Here is a 20,959-nt window from a genome sequence, read left to right as displayed (position 1 = left end):
TAAGGCAAATATATAGACATTATAACAATAATAAGAGACAGAAAATATATAATCATCATAAGAGAACAACAAAAAGGTGGTCTGGAAATGAATTTTTTTTTTAAAGAGTTGTCTAACTGGAAAACTGAAAATTTTAAGTGATTTTGAGGAGAACTGTCTCTTTTCACTGAGTTCCTGCATGCTGTCCATCAGGCCATCCCGTCAGAATGGAAATGTAGCTTGCCAAAGCTTTTTCTTGGTGACACCATACCAGCTCCTAGTGATCAGCCATCAGTTCTCACTAACTTGCATTTATTTTTGCTTTGTTTATTTTGTGTCAATGCCCACTTTGAGAAAAGTTTCTGGAAGGATACTTATCTGCCCATGAATAGTTGTGACATAATTTCAGAATTTGAATACCATCTATTAAGAATTAAGGGAGGGACAATGTAAGGAAACAGAATCCTTAGTTATTTCTCCTCCCCAAGTTTTATTATGTAAAATTCCAAGCATACAGAACAGTTGATGTAATTTTATAGTAAACACCCATATTCTTCATAGCTAGACACTACAATTGACACTGTGTTATCTTCAATTTATCACTTATCTATCAGTTTCTTGATCCATCCATCAACCCCTCTTACTTTCTTACACATTTAAGAGCACTGTAAACAGTGCTTATCAGTACACTGAATTCCTGACACTTGAGCATGTATATTATTCAGTTCTTTTTTGATACTTTCATTAGCACTCTTTTCTGAATTCCTCCTACCATTCTTTCCCTCCTTCTCTCCACTTTCTTTTCTTACAGAAAAGAAAACTTCCTTTCTACACCGTACCTCCCACTTGCCATCCCCCAAAGTTCTAAATGGTAAAAGGAAATGTGAAAAATCTGAGCAGGGAACTGGTCTTGAAGCAGCATCAGGAAAGGTCCCTCCATAGGTGTGAGCACCATAGACTTGGGAGAGTTGAGGTTCTCTGAACAAGCTGATGCAAACCAACTTACAAGGGAGGGAGGTGTAGAGTAACAAGGCAACTGAATTTACTGTGAGAAACACAGCTATCAAATACTTAGGCATCTACATTGCTTCATCAGCTTGATTTCTCCCTGAACTAAGCTGCATAATACGCAAATTATGAAGGATTTGGGTGAACAGAGTCACAGAAAGAAAGCAAGGTCTTAGTGACACGGAGCAGAGATCTTATCAGCACTTTTAACAGCTGGCCAGCACCATGTCCTACACCAAAAGGATGCTTCATAATTAGTGCATTATGAAATGAGCACATGAATGCTAACTACCCCTCTAGTAGAATGGCTGTGGCTCAGGGCACCTCTCCCCTGGACAGACTGAGCAAACTTTGCCCACGTCCGCTCTTCTAGGGCTCTTCAATGACGTTCCAAGACTACCATTCTCCTTTGAATGATGCATTTTCTTTTATCAGTTCATATGCCATTCATTAAGCTTCCAGGAAGTCCTAATCTTGAGGTCTATGACTATCTAATCCTATCTTTGATAAACTGATTTTATTGGCTTTACTCTCAAAACAAAGAGTGATCTCCTGCTGCTTGAGTCTACTCTTTTTAAAGATCCGGGAACACTGTCTTCCCTGATGAGCAAAAACCATTACTCTCACTATCTCAAGATTTATGTCCGATAAGAAATGTTAGCCGTTTATTTTCTGGGCTTCCTAATTACCACCAGCCCACAAAGACTTGGCAAGGTGAGCTTTTCACTGGAAAGGCAGCACCACAAAAATGCCAACACAGCACTTTTCACAACAGATTCTCTGTAATCGCAGAGAAATGCAATTTTGACAAATCAATCCATTTTGAGAACCCTAAGTGGAGTTTCCTAGTCATACAGTCTCAACGGGAATCCTTTGGTTATATAACAACTTCTTAATGTAGTTTCTTCAAAGGTTTCAATGTCACAAATCAGATTATTTTATAGTAAGGAATTCCTGTCCTTGCTATTTCAATTTCTTGAAAAATATTCTTATCCCTGACCACTTTCTCTATATAGATACCATAGTAAATATCTATAAACATCAATATTTCATGGAAATGCTTTAGAGTTTATTTGGATGCAAACTCTAAGGTGAAAATGACAAGAGAATCAAGGCTATGACTATTTCCTGTGAGGCTACTTATAGACGAGGAAAAAAAAAAAAAAAAACAGATGCTTTTTGGTGTTGGCACTTCAATGGTAAAATGACTAGGAAAAAAAAATCAGGTGCTTTTCAGTGTTGGCACTTCAATGATAAAATGCAGACTGCCAACTAGAGTTCTTTTCTAACTGCCTCTCTATATAAGCAGCCAACACACAGGTTCAGATCCAGATAAAAACCCTTCAGTAGGGTGAAAGATACTATGATGCAGAGAGCAGACTTTTACTGTTGGTGGTTTCAGTGCTCTGACAGGAGAGCATGGACCTCAAACAGGACTTGGTCTAGGTGAACACGGAGCTCTTTCTTTTAGCTGGCCTTTAAAGGCTACGTTTGTTCAGACATCATTAGTTCTTTTTCTTCCTTTGATGCATCTGTCTCTAGTGATGGAAACTGTTTTTTTTTTTTTTTTAAGAAACTAAAGCACAAAAGGAAACTGAAAAAGCTACAGACTGATTTGGCAACAGCTAAGCAAGAGGCTGCCATCACAGTCCTGGAACTCAATGAGAAGATCAAGACTCTATGTGAAGGAAAGCTAGCCCCTAGAGGTCAGTATTACCACGTGACAGTTACACACCGGCCCTGGGCCCTGGGTGATGCATATAGCTTCCCTGGCAACAAAGCAGAGAGCAAGGCCACAGTGCCAGGCAGCGCACTGGGCCAGCTGCATGCTGGCCGGGCCTGATCTCCATTCTGCTTGATTAGAGACATACACAAACTGCGAGCTCCAGGCGGGGTGTGCTTCCGCTGTGAGAAAAGCAGGGAATGAATAAGCAGTTCCTTCAAGGAAAGTCTCTGGGGGCTGAAGAATAGAGTGAGACATCTGATCAGTGTCTTGCTGGGTGGCAGTGAGGAAAACACAGGGCCCAGGGAGGAAGACCGGAGGCTCCCAGGGGTGGGTCTCTGAAGTGGGGCAAGGAGAAGGGCTTGTCTGAAAGTGGAGACAGGCTGATAGGCCAAGACGGGCATGGGAAGAAAAAGAAATGTTTTAACAACAGGCTAACCAGCCAGAAATAAGCAGGGAAGATGGGCTGAGGGTGAAATCTGGGTGGTTCCGAAAAAGTTAATAGCCACTCTGGTATGGATGCTTTAAAGTCTTCTCTCAGAGATGACAAACACACTTGGAGGGGGCAGGGACCCTCAGATTGTCATCATCAGCAATAATATGAATTAACATTTGATACGACACACCAGGCATTTTGTTAAGCATCTCATGTGTATTTAATTCTCAGAATAACCTCTGAAGCAGGTATTAGTACATTTACGGATTCCACAAGAATAAGCGCAAGCTACCTGGCCCCAGGTTAGATGTGTGTGGCCACGCCTGGGCAGTCACCCCAGGGTGCTTATGCAGCTTTGGTGCAGTGAGGCAATTTCTCTGCACCCAGAGCAGATCTCACTCTGCCTGGTGGATCTCCTGCAAAACTATGGTTCCCTGGGACGAATGTCTTCCTTTGATGTGCGGCACTCTTGCAAAGCCAGGAACATGCAATTGTTCTTACTCTCACTTCCTCTATTACTCATAAATAATTGTGGAAAAAGAGGAGGAACGTGGAAATAGTGGAGGAGGAGGAAGTAGGTGATGTGGTGGCTGTAGAAAGTGAGACACTCCCAGCATCCTGACAGTATGGGAAAGTGTTTAATATGAGTTTGGTTTTAATTTTCAGTTTTGAATAGCACTTTCCCTAGATGGAAATGGCATGTGACACCATCACCTTGAAACACATGGTTTTCTCTTTCCACAGAACAATATAGCTTAATTTGCTTTTACCACCATGAAACCTAAATGAGTAAAACCCATTAGAGAATATTATCCATTTAAAAGTCTTTATTCTAAGGCATCATAGCCAGATTTCAAATCAGTTGCATGATAGGAAGTTGACAATGATTGCACAGGATGCTGGAGAAAATTTTCCTGCTCATCTGAGAGAAGTTCTCAATTTCTCAACTGAACTTTGAATCTAGTGGAAAAAAGATTTTATTGCAAGTTATCTGATTCTTGTTACTCTCATTTTGACAAAAATAATGTCCTTTGCTATCTAAGGATGATTTTGTCCCTTTGATATTTTGATAGGTCAAAATTAAGATACTACTGGGTTACCAGGACTATAACAATTGTGGGGGATGTTAGAAAACATTAAATTCCACCTTTGCTTCTTTGTCCACTTTTGTCTCTGTATTCCTGTCTAAAGCAGGGGAAAATTACCTGTGCAGGAAAAAAAACAAAAAAACTAAAGTATTATGAACAGATATAAATTTAAATAAAGTCAAGTATTCCAAGGTTAATTATGGATGAAAGTACTGACTCCCTATAAAACCTATGTATTGCTTTTCTTATATGTTGGAGAAACTGGGTCAGTAGATAGACATACAGCCTGAAGCTCTTAAACCATATATTTGCACAGTCTTACTCTCCTATGGGTTCCAAACAGCCTAACCCTGTGTTCAATAGCCCAGGAAATTATTATCAAGGCTCTTGTGGCCCCAGAGTAACATGAGCTCTTATTCTCAGAGACTTTGGTCACCTTGCCCTACCTCTCAATTGATTTGAAAGTAAAGTCTGAAAAGATGTAGGTAACTTTAACACACAATGGCTCCCATTTAACCACAAACCATTAGGGTTGACCCACCTCCCACACACATTCCTTGACCAGAACACCACTCCTTTCCTGCTTAGTCTTGTGTCCTTTAATAAAATGATAGTTTTTGTTTTTCAGACCTCTGTTTGCAAATGACAGATACCCTCAACCATAACAGTTTATGACTGCGTGATTATAAGAAAGGGTGATTTCCTGGCACAAACACAGACAAACTAAGAAAGGGCATGCTCAGCCTTCGAGTCTCATAGATTCAGGGACTCAAATCCCATCAGGGAACTCTGTGTCTCTCTGCTTCTCTCTGCAGTGAGACTTTCATTTTCTCAAGAGGGATGTCAGGAAACACTGAAAACATAGCCACAACAACCAAGGGCTGCCCTACTTATTTCTCCTCCAGAGAAGAAGAAGAAGAAAACATGTGTTTTCCTACCAGCTTTAGTTAGGGAAAGTATGAGAAGGCACCTTGTCTTGGCTTGGGTTGGGTGCTTATTCGAGCCCACGAGTCTATCTTTGTAGCTGGAGGCGGGAAAGTATGGTTGGACAAGCTTGGTTATGCACCAACCATTGGATGAAGGGGCAGAAGGCACTAAGGGTGGGATGGGAGGATGTTGTGACTGGTGGATCCCAGAAGTACAGGACTGGACTGGGAGAAGACACTGGGTCACTGTCTTACAGGAAGGGCTAGCCTGTTGCAGGAAAAAACATGTCCAACCTCCTCTCAGCTAGTGATCAAGCTAAAATATCATAAAATGCTTAACAAATCACCCATCCATGAGTATTTGCACTTTTTAAGTGGATTCTTCTTGATGAACAAAAGACCTTCATGACCCAAGAAATTAATGTCCAATGGTACAACTTCAGACTCCATAATAGAGTGAACCACTTTGGGAAAGGAGACTCCTTGCAGCCTCCATCATGTGACATCGTAGTTGCCAACTCTGAAGTTCAGTTTTATGGTAACAAGTGAAATTGCAAGAGGGGAAAAAGGGACTCAAATCACGACTTTAGTCCCTGATTCTAAATTACATGTTATCTGCATTAACACAAAGCTACTTCTCTTCTATAGTTACAAGCCAGTGCCTACAGTTATAATGAGCAGATTAATGAGATGGGTTCAAATAAATTAGAATCTCTTCCTATGCAAATGTGCACAATTTTTCAGTTTGGTTCATTTTCTAAGTAAGACTATATAAAAGGTTGCCATTCAACTCTTCTGATCAGAGGAATACCCTAGAATACTAGGGATACTTTTAAGCATGTTCAAATTGATGGAGCAGTGAGCTACCAAACTTTTTTTTTTAAACACATAAACACATAAAAATGATTTCACTGGTTTCATACTTAAATAACCTCCAAGGAAATAAATGATTTAAGTCAGTGGAAAGTTCAACTGAAAAGAAAAACACCTTTATTATAAAACTGGCACAGCAGGAAACTTACTTACCGTCTGAGTGTTGCTTGTTGATTTTCACTTTGTGCAAATAATCACAGTCCAGGGCTGATTCCTTGCCTCTTTCCCACAGCTGGCACCTGAAGTGCTTACAGTTTAATTTACTCTCAGAATTCAGTGAAATGCCTATTGTACCCATTCAAAGCTTGAGTCCATCTTTTGGTAAACATTAGTATGCAGAAATCTAAGGCTATATTTCAAGTCAATCTGCTTCCTTTGGTTTTGGAGCAGAAAATTACTTTGTAAAGGACGTGAGTGAGTTGAGTCCTGGCACATTAGCATCAAGTTACCTGCTATGATGAAAGCTTGAATCCTTGACCAGAACATTCAGGACCTGGTTAGTAGATTTCAAGCTAGCACACTAAAGGGAATGCACTCCTCTGGATTTTTTTCCCTTTTCATTATTTTCTCTTAATATGCACAGCTGGTATATCAAATAACGTATGTCTCTATCCCACAGGCAAGTTCCCAATGTCCCACTGAAAGCCGTGTCAACGTTAAGTCATTTCTTGGTTTTACTTCTCATTAAGAAGACACTCTCCCAAACCAAACATCATATATTAATGCATATATGTGGAATGTAGAAAGTTGGTATAGATGATCTGATTTGCAAAATAGAAGAGACAAAGACGTGGAGAACAAATGCACGGACCCCAAGCGGGAAGTGTGAGGGTGGTAGGATGAGTTGGGATATTTGGATTGACATATATACACTATGTATAAAGCTGAGAACCTGCTGCACAGCTCAGGGAACGCTACTCAGTGCTCTGCGGTGTCCTAGTGGGAAATAAATGCAAAAAGAGAGGGGGTACATGTATACATATGGCTGATTCACTTTGCTGTACTGTAGAAACTAATACAACATCGTAAGACAACTATACTGCAATGAAAATTAATTAATAAAAAAAGAACAAGTCAAACAAGAAGATGATGACACTCCCAGGTAGTACAGGTACATCCCAGGGCAAGCTTCTTGAGGACTCAGGGTCTGAACAGAGCCAGACACTTTTGAGGCAGGCTAGTCACAGGATTGACTTTTCAGTAACATAAAATTACCTTATGGCAGAAAGTGAAGAGGAACTAAAAGCCTCTTGATGAAAGTGAAAGTGGAGAGTGAAAAAGTTGGCTTAAAGCTCAACATTCAGAAAACAGAGATCATGGCATCCGGTCCCATCACTTCATGGGAAATACATGGGGAAACAGTGGAAACAGTGCCAGACTTTACTTTTTTGGGCTCCAAAATCACTGCAGATGGCGACTGCAGCCATGAAATTAAGAGACGCTTACTCCTTGGAAGGAAAGTTATGACCAACCTAGATAGCATATTCAAAAGCAGAGACATTACTTTGCCAATAAAGGTCCATCGGAGAAGGCAATGGCATCCCACTCCAGTACTCTTGCCTGGAAAATCCCATGAATGGAGGAGCCTGGTGGGCTGCAGTCCATGGGGTCGCTGAGGGTCGGACATGACTGAGCGACTTCACTTTCCCTTTCCATTTTCATGCATTGGAGAAGGAAATGGCAACCCACTCCATTGTTCTTGCCTGGAGAATCCCAGGGACAGGGGAGCCTGGTGGGCTGCCGTCTCTGGGGTTGCACAGAGTCGGACACGACTGAAGTGACTTCGCAGCAGCAGCTAGTCAAGGCTATGGTTTTTCCTGTGGTCATGCATGGATGTGAGAGTTGGACTGTGAAGAAAGCTGAGCGCCAAAGAATTGATGCTTTTGAACTGTGGTGTTGGAGAAGACTCTTGAGAGTCCCTTGGACTGCAAGGAGATCCAACCAGTCCATTCTGAAGGAGATCAGCCCTAGGATTTCTTTGGAAGGAATGATGCTATAGCTGAAACTCCAGTACTTTGGCCCCCTCATGCGAAGAGTTGACTCATTGGAAAAGACTCTGATGCTGGGAGGGATTGGGGGCAGGAGGAGAAAGGGACGGCAGAGGATGAGATGGCTGGATGGCATCACTGACTCAATGGATGTGAGTCTGAGTGAACTCCGGGAGTTGGTGATGGACAGGGAGGCCTGGCGTGCTGCGATTCATGGGGTCGCAAAGAGTCAGACACAACTGAGCGACTGAACTGAACTGAAAATTACTTTTAAACACTATCTCATTAATTTTAAGAATAGGACTTGCTGTCCTATACCATCATGAAAGCCAGGAGATACATCTCTTTGACAAAACCCCAGAGCCAACTCTAACCAGCATTCTAAAGAGTATCTTTTATCATGATGTCCATCCCCAGGCACACAACCCAAACCCCCTCTCCTTTTTATTACTCCTTTCCCAAACCTTCTTGGGAGAAAAACTCCTATTGCAACTAGATGTTAAGAAAAATGGGATTTGAGGGTGATAAAAATGTTCTGGAATAAGGTAGTGACAATGCTTGCACAACACTGTCAATATAGGAGGACCACGGAATTGTACACTTGAAAACGGTTAGCATGGTGAACTTCATGTTATGAGAATTTTATCTCAGTTAGAAAAAAAACATAGTGATTAAAACAATCCTTGCAAAGATGTAACACCCTGTCGAGTGTAAGTATGTTTTAATGAGAATGCTTTGGGCCTAAATAAAATCTTGCCTTGGTAGAATTCCAAGCTTTTAGAGAGCCAGTCATGTTACTATTTATTGGAGTAAGACTAGTCTTGAATAGCTGTCCATTTGTGTCTGGTTTTTTAAACAATGCAGTCCTTCTCCTCTTCTACTGTCTCTCAGCTCTCTGAAAGGCTGGTGTTCCTCAGACTAGGAATCAATTACTTGACCAACAGTTCTGCACATACTTCTTCCACCACTGAACACAGATTTTTATTTACCAGTCTACCTAGAATTTCCTAAGACAGTAACAAGGACTCTGGGTTCTCACAGTTTGAACCATTGGGACTTTGTTATAAGCTCTGCTCACCACCTGGCATCAGACTGCATGAAGCTTGGTTTGATATTTGGTCAAACACAAAAAGGCAGCCAGCACTTCCCTACTGTTGCCAAGGGTGTTACTGCCTTGCTGGAAAGGAACAAGAACTCAGGGAAACAAAAGGTGGAGATTTCCCCACCCACATAATTATCCCTACATTTGCAGAAAGAAGCTTTCTTTTAAGCACTCCTACCGAATCCTTAAAGAAGCTATTCCATGGTAGGGTATTTTACACCTAGACCAATAACCACCAGAAATTAACAGTAGGGACCACGAGAGAATACGAATAATAACTTCAAGGTGTACTTTCTAAGTGTAACAAGTCCCTCAGGATTTTTTGTATTTACCTCATGGTAATAGCTTATATTTATCTTTATAATCCCTTGTCTCATTTAGAGATTACCCATCAGGCTGCCTCTTCCTTTGTCCACTGAGTTCTTCCTGAAATGGAGCCACTTCCTGGAATAGAACCCCAAAGCCAAAGTCTTCTCATTGATTTCAGAAGTTCCCTCAAGGATAAACAACTGCCTAGGAGTCCCTGAAAAGCTTAGAGATCTTATTGCACAAAGATCCCTAAAGATCTTTCTTATTCTATATGTACAAATCTGGAGTGGTTCTAATTTTCAAAAGGACATTGTAGAGACCTGTAGGCCTAAAAATAACTCATGTGAAAACTAGACGTCACTCAGGACTTTGTTGGTTGCAAGTGACAGAAACCAAAATGAAACAAGTTTAACCAAAAAGAAATTTATGAGCTGCTAAGGCTGGCAGCTGGGCTGGAAGAAGCACAAGCTGGAATCAAGATTGCCGGGAGAAATATCAATAACCTCAGATATGCAGATGACACCACCCTTATGGCAGAAAGTGAAGAGGAACTCAAAAGCCTCTTGATGAAAGTGAAAGAGGAGAGTCAAAAGTGGGCTTAAAGCTCAACATTCAGAAAACAAAGATCATGGCATCTGGTCCCATCACTTCATGGGAAATACATGGGGAAACAATGTCAGACTTTATTTTTGGGGGCTCTAAAAATCACTGCAGATGGCGACTGCAGCCATGAAATCAAAAGACACTTACTCTTTGGAAGAAAAGTTATGACCAACCTAGATAGCATATTGAAAAGCAGACATTACTTTGCCAACAAAGGTCCGTCTAGTCAAGGCTATGGTTTTTCCAGTGGTCATGTATGGATGCGAGAGTTGGACTGTGAAGAAAGCTGATCACCGAAGAATTGATGCTTTTGAACTGTGGTGCTGGAGAAGACTCTTGAGAGTCCCTTGGACTGCAAGGAGATCCAACCAGTCCATTCTAAAGGAGATCAGCCCTGGGATTTCTTTGGAAGGAATGATGCTAAAGCTGAAACTCCAGTACTTTGGCCACCTCATGCGAAGAGTTGACTCACTGGAAAAGACTCTGATGCTGGGAGGGATTGGGAGCAGGAGGAAAAGAGGACGACAGAGGATGAGATGTCTGGACCGACTTGATGGACGTGAGTTTGAGTGAACTCTGGGAGATGGTGATGGACAGGGAGGCCTGGAGTGCTGCAATTCATGGGGTCGCAAAGAGTCGGACACGACTGAGTGACTGAACTGAACTGAACTGAAGGCTGGCAGTGAGGCTGAGCACAGAGTTTCTGGAGTCTTCTTTGACCCCATCTGACCTCTTGCAGGCACAGATCAGGAAAGATCCTCTGGCTGTCTTGACTTGTCAATCTTTAGTGAACATCAGTTTCTGCCTGCTCAGAACAACATCCCTTTCTTTTAGTAACAGGAGCATGGTTTTCCTTTGGGGAACTATGCCTCTCCTGTTCTCTGTGGTCTGTTGGGACTGTCAGTCACACTGTCCCTTTCCTACTTGACCCAGGGAAAGGCCTGTGACCAACTGAGCCAATGACACTTGCTTTTTTTTCAGGAATGTGAATCTTGAACTGAGTTGAATGAAGAAGGGCAGAAAAAAGCTAGAGTTAATTCATCCTGTAGGTCTGGCCCTGCTCCCTGAAGAAATTGTCTCTGAGCTTCTGATATTTGACAAACTTCACAAGGTTGGGTTGTTAAGCATTCTTTCAATATTTGAGAGCTTTCTCATATCCTTCCTATAAACTTCTTTTTTTGCTTAAAGCAGTCTGCTTAGGCTTATACTTGCAACCAAAGAACCTTAATTTGTACTGAACTAAAGGGAACAGAAGTCTTCCCCACTCAGTGGTAAAGAACTCACCTGCCAACACAGGAGACCTGAGTTCAATCCCTGGGTCAGGAAGATCCCCTGGAGGAGAGAATGGCAACCCACTCCAGTATTCTTGCCTGGGAAATCCCAAGGACAGAGGAGCCTGGTGGGTGACAGTCCTTGGGGTTGCAGAGTCGGACACAACTAAGCAACTAACTGATGACAAAGGGAATACAACTTATTTCTCACAGATTCGATACAGAAATCTCAAGGAAGACATGTGATTGACTATAGTTGTACCACAATGTTATCCATGCATCACCTGCTGCACCTAAGACAACAGGATTTTATCAGAGGCCACATCTGGGTCATGTGCCAAAGGTCAAGGACTAGAGGATATTACCAGAGAGAAGATGCAAAAAGTTTCTGGACAGAAAACCAAAACAAAACAACAAACCTCTCACTGTCCCCTTTAATCTATTTTAGGTAAAGTTCATAAACTTGGCGAAGATAGCCATGAACTGAAGATCAGTTTTATCTTGTGAGGAAAGTACAAAATTTCTCTTCTTTCTCTCCCTATCATTTTCAAACTGCATATTCAAGCCCTTCCTTGCAAAAAGTCTGGAAATCTATTTATTTTATAATTAACAAAGGGTAAGAAGATTCATTCTGAAATTTTTGGGTGACAGCCAGTATTTGCTAGCTATACCAGCTGTGGGAATTCAATGATGTCAAGGCCCCCTCCCTCCTTTGTTTCTGAGACTAATTTTGGAATTATACTATTATCAGGAAATGGTGCTCCCTTCCTTCTGTCTATCCCTTAGGAATAGCTTTATTATTTTTTTTTTTTTTTAAGTCTCCTGGCTCCTGTATCCAGAGAGTTTGGATGAAAGGGCAAGCACCAGCTAAATGTCAGACAAGGCACATGGGAATTAGAGCTTGATCAATTTCAAAGGTTTCCTAGTTAACCTTGGAAACTGTTATGATCACCAGAAGAGAATGTGCTGTTTTGGAAATACTGCTTTAAAAAGAAAGAAAGAAAGAAAACCCAGACCAGAGCAGAGAAGGAAGATACGTCCTTCCAAGAAATTAGAAATGTACAGAGAAATTTTGAGCACTCCTTTGTCAAACAAAGCAGATGGAGATTTGTCAACACAAGATGAATTGGAGAGCTTGAGGTTGCAAACAATTGTCAGTCAGCTATAGATACTGGTGCAGCTGTTCCTGCTACAAAAAACTCTTGGTGCCAAAGTAGAAAAAGTGAAAAATGTTCTCTCGTGTATTCCCCAGAAACCACAATGCTATTTTATTTAATGACTCAATGTTTCCTGATAGAAGGGTGAAGTTACAGGCCGGCTACATCAGTCATATGTATAAATTTGGAGGAATGAGGGGTGTGAGGGGAGCTTGACCTCATCAGATCAAATTTAGAAAAGATGCACAGGACCAGACTATAGCAGACAGGTGGGAAACTTCTGTTTGAAGACATGGGATTTCTTTCTGGTCAGTGGGACTGTGTTAGGTTTATGTTCTTATGCATACATTAGATACCTACATGCAATGTAGTAGTCTGGAAGAATATTTGTTATTAAAGATATACTACCTTGGAACAGATTATTACCCTATTACACCTTTAATTTTTTCCAATCAAATTAAACCACAATTTGATACTGGACAAAGAACATAGAACTAAGAGAAAAGAAAGAGGTAAAGAAAGAGGAACAATATTATTCCTGATTTGTTTAATATGGATTGGATCCAGGAGAAGAGTGTTCATCATGCTGGCATACTAATCAGTGCCTACAAGATCTGAAAACACCACTGCTCTTCTGCAGATGCTTTCCTTAATCCCAGAAATGATCAGAGAATGTCCCTGTGATTTTCCAGGAAGACCTGAAGTCCTGCCGTGACAAGCTGTCATTTCAACCTGGGCAGACTGTTAGAACATCTGCCCCACAAGGATGACAGCCTTAGCATTTTACAAAGGTCCCTTTTTTTTCTGAGCAATTTCTAGTGAATAAAGAGGGAGCCCTCTTCCTGTTTCAGGGAATTCTGAATAGAACTTGTCAAACAGAAAAGAGAAATGCTCTCAGCCACAAACAGAATTTGTATCTTCAGGAAGTGATCAATTATAACTCTGAGGCGAATCTCCGAGGTCAAGGCAATAAAAGGACGCAGGAGAGACGGTGGAGAGATACATGTATGTTTCATGCATGGATGAAAACAAGAATTCTTAGGAGTCCTCAAAGGCAGAACAAGCATTACAAGACTTGGGTCAATAGGATAAAATGTATTTCATTCTATAGAAACCTAGTATGATCTTAAAAGATCCTAAATTTATAAGGTTGTTGTTCAGTCACCCAGTCATGTCCAACTCTTTGAGACCCCCTGGACTGCAGTGTCCAGGCCTCCCTGTCCCTGGCCATCTCCCAAAGCTTGCCAAAGTTCATGTCCATTGCATCGGTGAGGCTATCCAGCCATCTCATCCTCTGATGCCCTCTTTTCTTTCTGCTCTCAATCTTTCCCAGCATCAGGGACTTTTCCAATGAGTTGGCTATTCACACCAGATGACCAAAATACTGGAGCTTCCGCTTCAGCATCAGTCTTCAGGGTTGATTTCCCTTAAGATTGACTGGTTTGATCTCCTTCCAATCCAAGGGACTTTTAGGAATCTTCTCCAGCAACACAGTTTGAAGGCATCAATTCTTTAGCACTCTGCCTTCTTTATGGTCCAGCTCTCACCATAGTATGTGGCCACTGGGAAGACCTTAGCCTTGACTATATGAACCTTTGTCGGCAGAGAGATGTCTCTGCTTTTTAACACATGGTCTAGGTTTGCCATAGCCTCCCTGCCAAGAAGCAGTCGTCTTCTGATTTAATGGCTGCAACCACCATCTGCAGTGATTTTAGAGCCCAAGGAGAGGGAATCTGTCACTGCTTCCTCTTTTTCCCCCTCTACTTGCCACGAAGTGATGGAGCCAGATGCCATGATCTTATTCATTTTTAATATTTATTAGGTTATTGGATAGCAAAATTTTTATCACACTGAACTGTGTATGCCAGCATTCTGACTTCAGCTATTTAACATAGTCCCTTTCAAGCCAGAGTAACACTTTTGATAGCTCTTTAGGGTGAGTAGGTTTTTCTAACCCAAGATGAGTGCTAAGGCCTCTCATCTTATGCTATGTAGCTAACTAAATTTCTGACAAAAGATAGTTAATTTCAATATGCTTTTACTTTTTGTAATGTATGCCACAACCAGACACTATTCATTTTTATTTGTAGTTATACATAATGCTAATTAATTCATATATAACCTTTTTAAAAGATTACCTGGAGTTTTAAAAGCAGAATGCTTCTCATTTCAAAGTTTTAATGTCTTATATTTATAGCGATTGTATTATCAGAACTAAAAATCAAAACATTTATTAAAATAAAATTTACATTCATATCCCAAAATGTTTGAAACCAGGACCATACTGCTGCTGCTGCTGCTGCTAAGTTGCTTCAGTCGTGTCCGACTCTGTGCGACCCCATAGACGGCAGCCCACCAGGCTCCCCCGTCCCTGGGATTCTCCAGGCAAGAACACTGGAGTGGGTTGCCATTTCCTTCTCCAATGCATGAAGGTGAAAAGAGAAAGTGAAGTCGCTCAATTGTGTCCGACTCTTAGCAACCCGATGGACTGCAGCCTACCAGGCTCCTCAGCCTATGGGATTTTCCAGGCAAGAGTACTGGAGTGGGGTACCATTGCCTTCTCCGAGGACCATATTACAGAATCCTAAATGTAGTTTCAGAATACTTATAGTTCAAATAGGATTGCATGAGAGAGTGGAAATGGCATATTTACCTAATGTTATTTGTGGATCTTAGCAGATAAGTCTTAGAATCTTAGAAATGAAGGTTAGTGGAATATAATTAATACCACAAATCCAAGAGAAATGTTGGGAGACCATGAGGGAAATATAGAGCTGACTACTCTGAAAGTAAGAATCAGTGCTTATTTTTAAAAATTGTATCATCAGAAGAGAAAATATTAGAAGCAGACCTTGCATAATCCATCTAAATTCTATAAACATTCTCAGATGCAAGTGGCTGATCTTTTCTTTTTTACAACCATAACTTTTCCGTGTAAGTTCCAAGAGTCAGTAATTAAATTTGAGAAAAGCTGTCCTTTTGAGGTTGCTTCTGATCTAAAGCCAAAGCGAAGTAATTTATTTAGGAGAAACTGGTTCTAAACAAAGATGTATATATGGGAATATTGGCAAACAGAATTAAGTACCTTCATTTCTTTGTCAATAAAGCAGCATCAAGAAGCTAAAAATTCACTTCAGAATAAATTCTTAAGGAAATTTCTAAGGCATTTCTAAGGAAATTTCTAAGGAAATGGAAACTGCTTGACGTTTTCTTTTTTCCTTCATCATCAGCATATGCTGACGATAATTTTAATTAATATTACATAAAAAGTCTTTATAGTGAAGTCGCTCAGTTGTGTCCGACTCTTTGTGACCCATGGACTGTAGCCCACCAGGCTTCTCCGTCCATAGGATTCTCTAGGCAAGAATACTGGAGTGGGTTACCATTTCCTTCTCTGGGGATCTTCCCGACCCAGGGATCGAACCAGGGTCTCCCGCATTGGAGGCAGACGCTTTAACCTCTGAGTCACCAGGGAAGCTGGTCCTGCTTTAAAAACACTCCCAAAGAAAAATGAAAGACTTACTAGTCTTTTATTGTATCACTTACATCAACTTTCTTCTTGCTTAATTTAAGGCAATAAATTAATATCCTTATCCTTTTCAAAATGACTGATTTCACACATATATTTCTATTTTAGTGAAATTTTATGTATTAGTTCTGAATTTATTACATGCATCCATTAAACACATTGCTTATGAACATTAAGCAAGAGTAAAAACAAAATACTGATTGAATTTCAAATCAAGGGAGGGTTACGAACATAATATATAAAGATTATACTAGAGAGAAAAAGTCCGCATGAAACAAATGAGGTCCAAACCTATCTGAAATGTTATAGCCATGTGCAACTATTAGAAATTTCCCCCAAAGTGCCGCTCTGCTCATTTCATGAAGGCTTTGCACTAGTTATTTCCTCTTTTTAAGATACTTTAACCCCTTACCCCTCTCCCGACGCTTCCCTTCTTGTCTTTTGATCCTTCTTCACAAAGTGTTTTGGGACCACTCCCATCACCACTACCATCTCCCTACCCACTCACTAGCCTTCCCATGAGTTATGCACCCATAAACTCTGTGCATACCATATCATAACATCTATTATATACATTTCTCTTTACCTTTCTTTACGGATAGGCCCAGACCTCTCCCTGAAGAGAAACAGAAATGCATTTTGTTTTTCCTTTGTATCTACAGCTTACACAGTGTCTGATACTTGATGGTCATAAAATGTTGGATGGATGGACACGGAATAAAACTTAATGGAATTCTGTCCTAGTTCTCTGTTGCTTAATATGGTCATGAACTGCTAGGCATTGGAAAAAGTTTGCTTATAAAATTAAAAATTTAAAACCAACCTGACTGGCAGATTTACCAGGAAACAGATTGTACTTTCAGATTGCCAGTAATATCTGTAGGACCACTAGCACAGCTCCTGGCTCCCTGGTAGAAGGAGATTATCACATCCAAGGACTGATTTCAAGTATTACCAGGGGACTTCCCTGGTGGTCCAGTGGTTAAGACTCCACACTTCCACTGCAGGGAGCACCGATTCAATCCATGTTTGTCGAACTAAGATCCCACATGCCATAAATTAAAAAAAAAGTTCTGAATGAAAAGAATTGTTCTTTTTAAAAATATTCTGATTCCTCTATACCATATTTTAACAAGCTGATATTGATTTACCTCCAACTATGTTATTTTATGACTTTTCACCTTTTTAACACACACTGATGGTAAACACATATATTTAGATGGCATAAAATCTAGCACTCAGGGTTCATTTTCAAACATTGTCATTAAAATGGCCCATCCTATAAAACTGAACTGAACATTGGTTCCAAAGTCCTTTCTGATCTACACTCTACACTGGCTGGCCTCCTTGTCCTACTTAGCACTTTAGGCTACCACCCAGCATCCTTGTGTTGGCCAGTCTATGCCTTGAGGTACTCTAACACCGCCCATCATGCATACTACTTCCTGAACACTTCCTAACCTCCTCCGGCCCTATCAATGACCAAAAGCTTTATGATTATTTATTTGGTTCCAATATGCAAGGTGACTCTTGGGTTCTCACTCATTCTGTGCTTGATCAATATGTCCCTTGATGTACAGCTGTTGCCAAGTACCTTAAGTAATATCCTGCCTCATCCCAATTCAGCTTGTAGGATTCCCTCCCCTGTAGCCTGATACTATATTCCCATCCAGTTGCTTTGGTTGCCAAAGACACCAAAATCTCTTAAGAATTTAACCTTCAGTGGTCTGGTTCAAGTCAACTGTTGCTTACTTTCACTTAGATCTTGATTATCTAATCCTGATCCTTCACAAGTGGTCATACTGGGTTGTCTTTTGTTGCTGTTGTTAACCATCTCAGTGCTTTACATTAAAGGAAGGTTAGTTATACAGGAGTATAATTTAGATAATGTCACTTTCATAGTGAGAAATAGTTCAATGCCTTCTCATTGTCTGTAAAATAAAGGTCATATTTCTTAACCCAACATTCAGAGTCCTCCATGAACTGGCCTCAGGAAATCTTCCTAGATTTATTTCTTAAACCTCTTTTTATCTATTCATCTTCACTCTCTTCATCACCTGACAAAGTATCTGGTAGAAGTCCTCTCTCTCTGTTCTTCACATCTGCTGACACAATAACAAGGCCTGCCTGATCGTGCTTTCACTTTGTATGATTACAGACCTCAGATGAGCATTTAACTTTTCCCCGCGAAACAGCTATGATCTTTTCTCAGTAGGTAGCTTTCTCCCTCTCCAAGACAAGTGCTCCGTCCCTTCCTGCCTCTTCTCAAACTTTCTTCCCTCCTCCACACTTACACCCAGCTGATGACCTCACCTGTAACTCCCTGAGTATACACAGGTCATCAAATGGAGATGCTCACCTTTCCACTACCAACCAAATCTAAATTCTTGCTTCCTCTTGTCACCAGTGTTCTTCTGGTTGCCTCTGTCAGCAGTGGAGGAAGTGTCGCTCCTCTCATTCCAGGCGCTGTCCTCCTACTAGTGCTCCAGACCCCGTGGTTCTCACCTCTCTAGGCACATCACTTATCTACCCTATCTCACACTTGCATCATACACTCCTCTCTACTGACTCGTTCCTATCTGCATAGGAACATGTTGGTATCTCACATCTCTGCAAGAGCTTCCTTTGATTCCTCATCACTTGGCGCCATTTTCCCACTCTCATTCCAAAGGAAACAACTGCAGTGTCTTCACTTCCTCACCTCCCTCCCACTCTTGGCTGATGTCAAATCACAGAGTCCTGGTTTTTCTTCTTCCCTATTGGTTACTCCTCTAATTTGTTGAATTCTACTCTATGGAACCTTTGAAGACCTTCTAAACCTGCTCCAGAGGCCCTTCTTCCTATGAATCTTAGTTTTCCCCTAGATTATCTCATTTACTCTCATGGCCTTAAATATCACCTATAGTATAGTAATTTCTAAATGTGTATCTCCAAGTCTCTCCCTTTAACACCAGATTCATTTGTTTGCAGGTTAATTTTATATTTTCTCTTTCAACCTAACCGTGCTGCAAAGATGGCCTTCCCCTATATTCTCCCATCTTAGGCAGTACACCACCATCTTCCCTGTTACTCAAGCTAAATAAATAAAAAGTTACAAATTAGGATAAGTGCAGCGAAGAATTTACATGGAATTATATGACATAAAATAAATTTTGGAGTAGAGAAAATTCTGACGAGGTAGATCAGCAAAATCCTCCTAAGAAGGAGATGATATTTCAACTGAAATGTGAACTATGAGTAGCAGTCAAGCATATAGAAAGGAAGAGGATGAGCACACTCCAAAAGAAAATAGCACGTATAGGGATGTTTTAGGGAAACAGTTTGATGTATTTTCATAATAGTAACAAATCTAATATCCCTGAATTGGAGTAAGTAAATGAAGAGGAAAGTGGCAGGGGGTGAGTGTGTAAAGATACACAGGGACTAGATTAAATGTAATATTTCAATAGTCCAGGTGAGAGGAATCGGGAGTGTGGCCCACGAAAATAGAACTGGAGAAAATGGATTTAATTTACAATAGCTCTTGTAGGGACTTCCTTGGTAGTCCAGTGGTTAAGACTCTGCACTCCCAATGCAGGGGGCAGGGACTCGATTCCTGGTTGGGGAACTAAGATCCTGCACATTGCACAGGGCGGCCAAAAAAAAAAAGAAAATTGTTGTAGTATAATACACATAATGGGCTATTTATCATGCTAACCATTTATAGGTATACAGTTCAGTGGCATTTAACACATTGACAATGTTGTGTAACTATCAGCACTATAGATATCTAAAACTTTTTCACCATCTTCAACAAAAACTTTGTTCCCATTAAATAACAACTCCCCTTTTCTTTCAGTCCCTGGTAATCTATATGCTACTTTCTGTTTTTGTGAATCTGTCCACTATAGGTCCTTCTTATAAGTTTTATCCTTCTGTTTCTGGCTTATTTCACTAAATATAATGTTTTTAAGCTTTACACATGTTGCAACACACATTAAAATTCCATTCCTTTTTACAGTTGAACAGTATTTAATTTTCAGTTCTATTTTCATGGTCCACACTCCCGATTCCTCTCACCTGGACTATTGAAATATTACTTTTGATCTAGTCCCTGTGTATCTTTACACCCTCACCCCCTGCCACTTTGCTCTTCATTTACTTACTCCACTTCAGGGATATTAGATTTGTTACTATTATGTCATATATGTATATATATATATGTGTGTGTGTGTGTGTGTGTGTGTGTGTATATATATCTTTTCTTATTCTAAAATAGATTTAAACATTATTTTGGAAGTAGAATTAGACATGGAGATGAACTAGATTTGGGGGTTAAGGAAGGAGATGAAGGTAACATAGATGAGTCCTAGGATTCTAACTTGTGAAAATAAGTGGCAGGAGATTAATTCAATAAAATGAGGAAGACTTGAGAAGGACTTGAGAAGACTTTATCTCAATCGAACTGAGTTAGAATCTTTAACCTACTGGATAGAGGAGGAATCTTGATGGATGAGGCCCCTGTTCAGTCTTAAATGATAAATGTGAGTTAACCGTGGTGAGAGATATGCACAAGAGGGGGTGGATACAGAAGCAAATTTAAAAAGAATGGACCAAATAACAAAAGTCATGAAGATCTTGGTTTTCTTTCTTTTCTCTGGAACACCCTCCCCTAATTCCTGATGTCCCTTTCAAAATGTTTCCTGATCTTCAAATCTAAGGTGAAAGGCCCAGCTCTTCAGATTCCCCTTAGGCACTTATTTATGCTCTTTTAATGGTATTTATCATCTTTCAGCTTACCTAACAATTTTGGTTCATTTCTTCCCTACTATACCACAAGCCCTTTGAGAGCTTTAGCATCTTTAGCATATTTGTGTCTTCCCACAATATCTAGTGCTATTGTCATGCATAAAGAAAGCTCAACTAATTTTGGTTTTCAACAGACCATCATCATCAGGAATGAGAATAAAAGATGTTGTGTAAATTAC

At 40.5% G+C, this 20,959-nt stretch overlaps 1 protein-coding gene across 5 annotated transcripts in view; it reads left to right on the top strand.

Annotated features, from left to right (window-relative positions):
• CCDC192 (coiled-coil domain containing 192) overlaps positions 1-20,959 on the top strand; it is a 231,702-nt gene that overhangs the window by 162,644 nt on the left and 48,099 nt on the right. For 4 of the 5 annotated variants that reach the window (XM_024995056.2, XM_059888695.1, XM_059888694.1 and 1 more), the window contains one exon: positions 2,561-2,693. In XM_024995056.2, coding sequence (XP_024850824.2) covers positions 2,561-2,693 — 133 coding nt within the window. Of the gene's footprint in view, positions 1-2,560; positions 2,694-6,652; positions 7,706-20,959 lie in introns of those variants that run through there. The other variant, XM_024995055.2, reaches the window with a different exon arrangement.

Source organism: Bos taurus, chromosome 7 (assembly GCF_002263795.3).
Source record: "Bos taurus isolate L1 Dominette 01449 registration number 42190680 breed Hereford chromosome 7, ARS-UCD2.0, whole genome shotgun sequence".
Classification (NCBI taxonomy): Eukaryota; Metazoa; Chordata; class Mammalia; order Artiodactyla; family Bovidae; genus Bos; species Bos taurus.
This window is presented reverse-complemented; position numbering and strand designations above follow the sequence as displayed.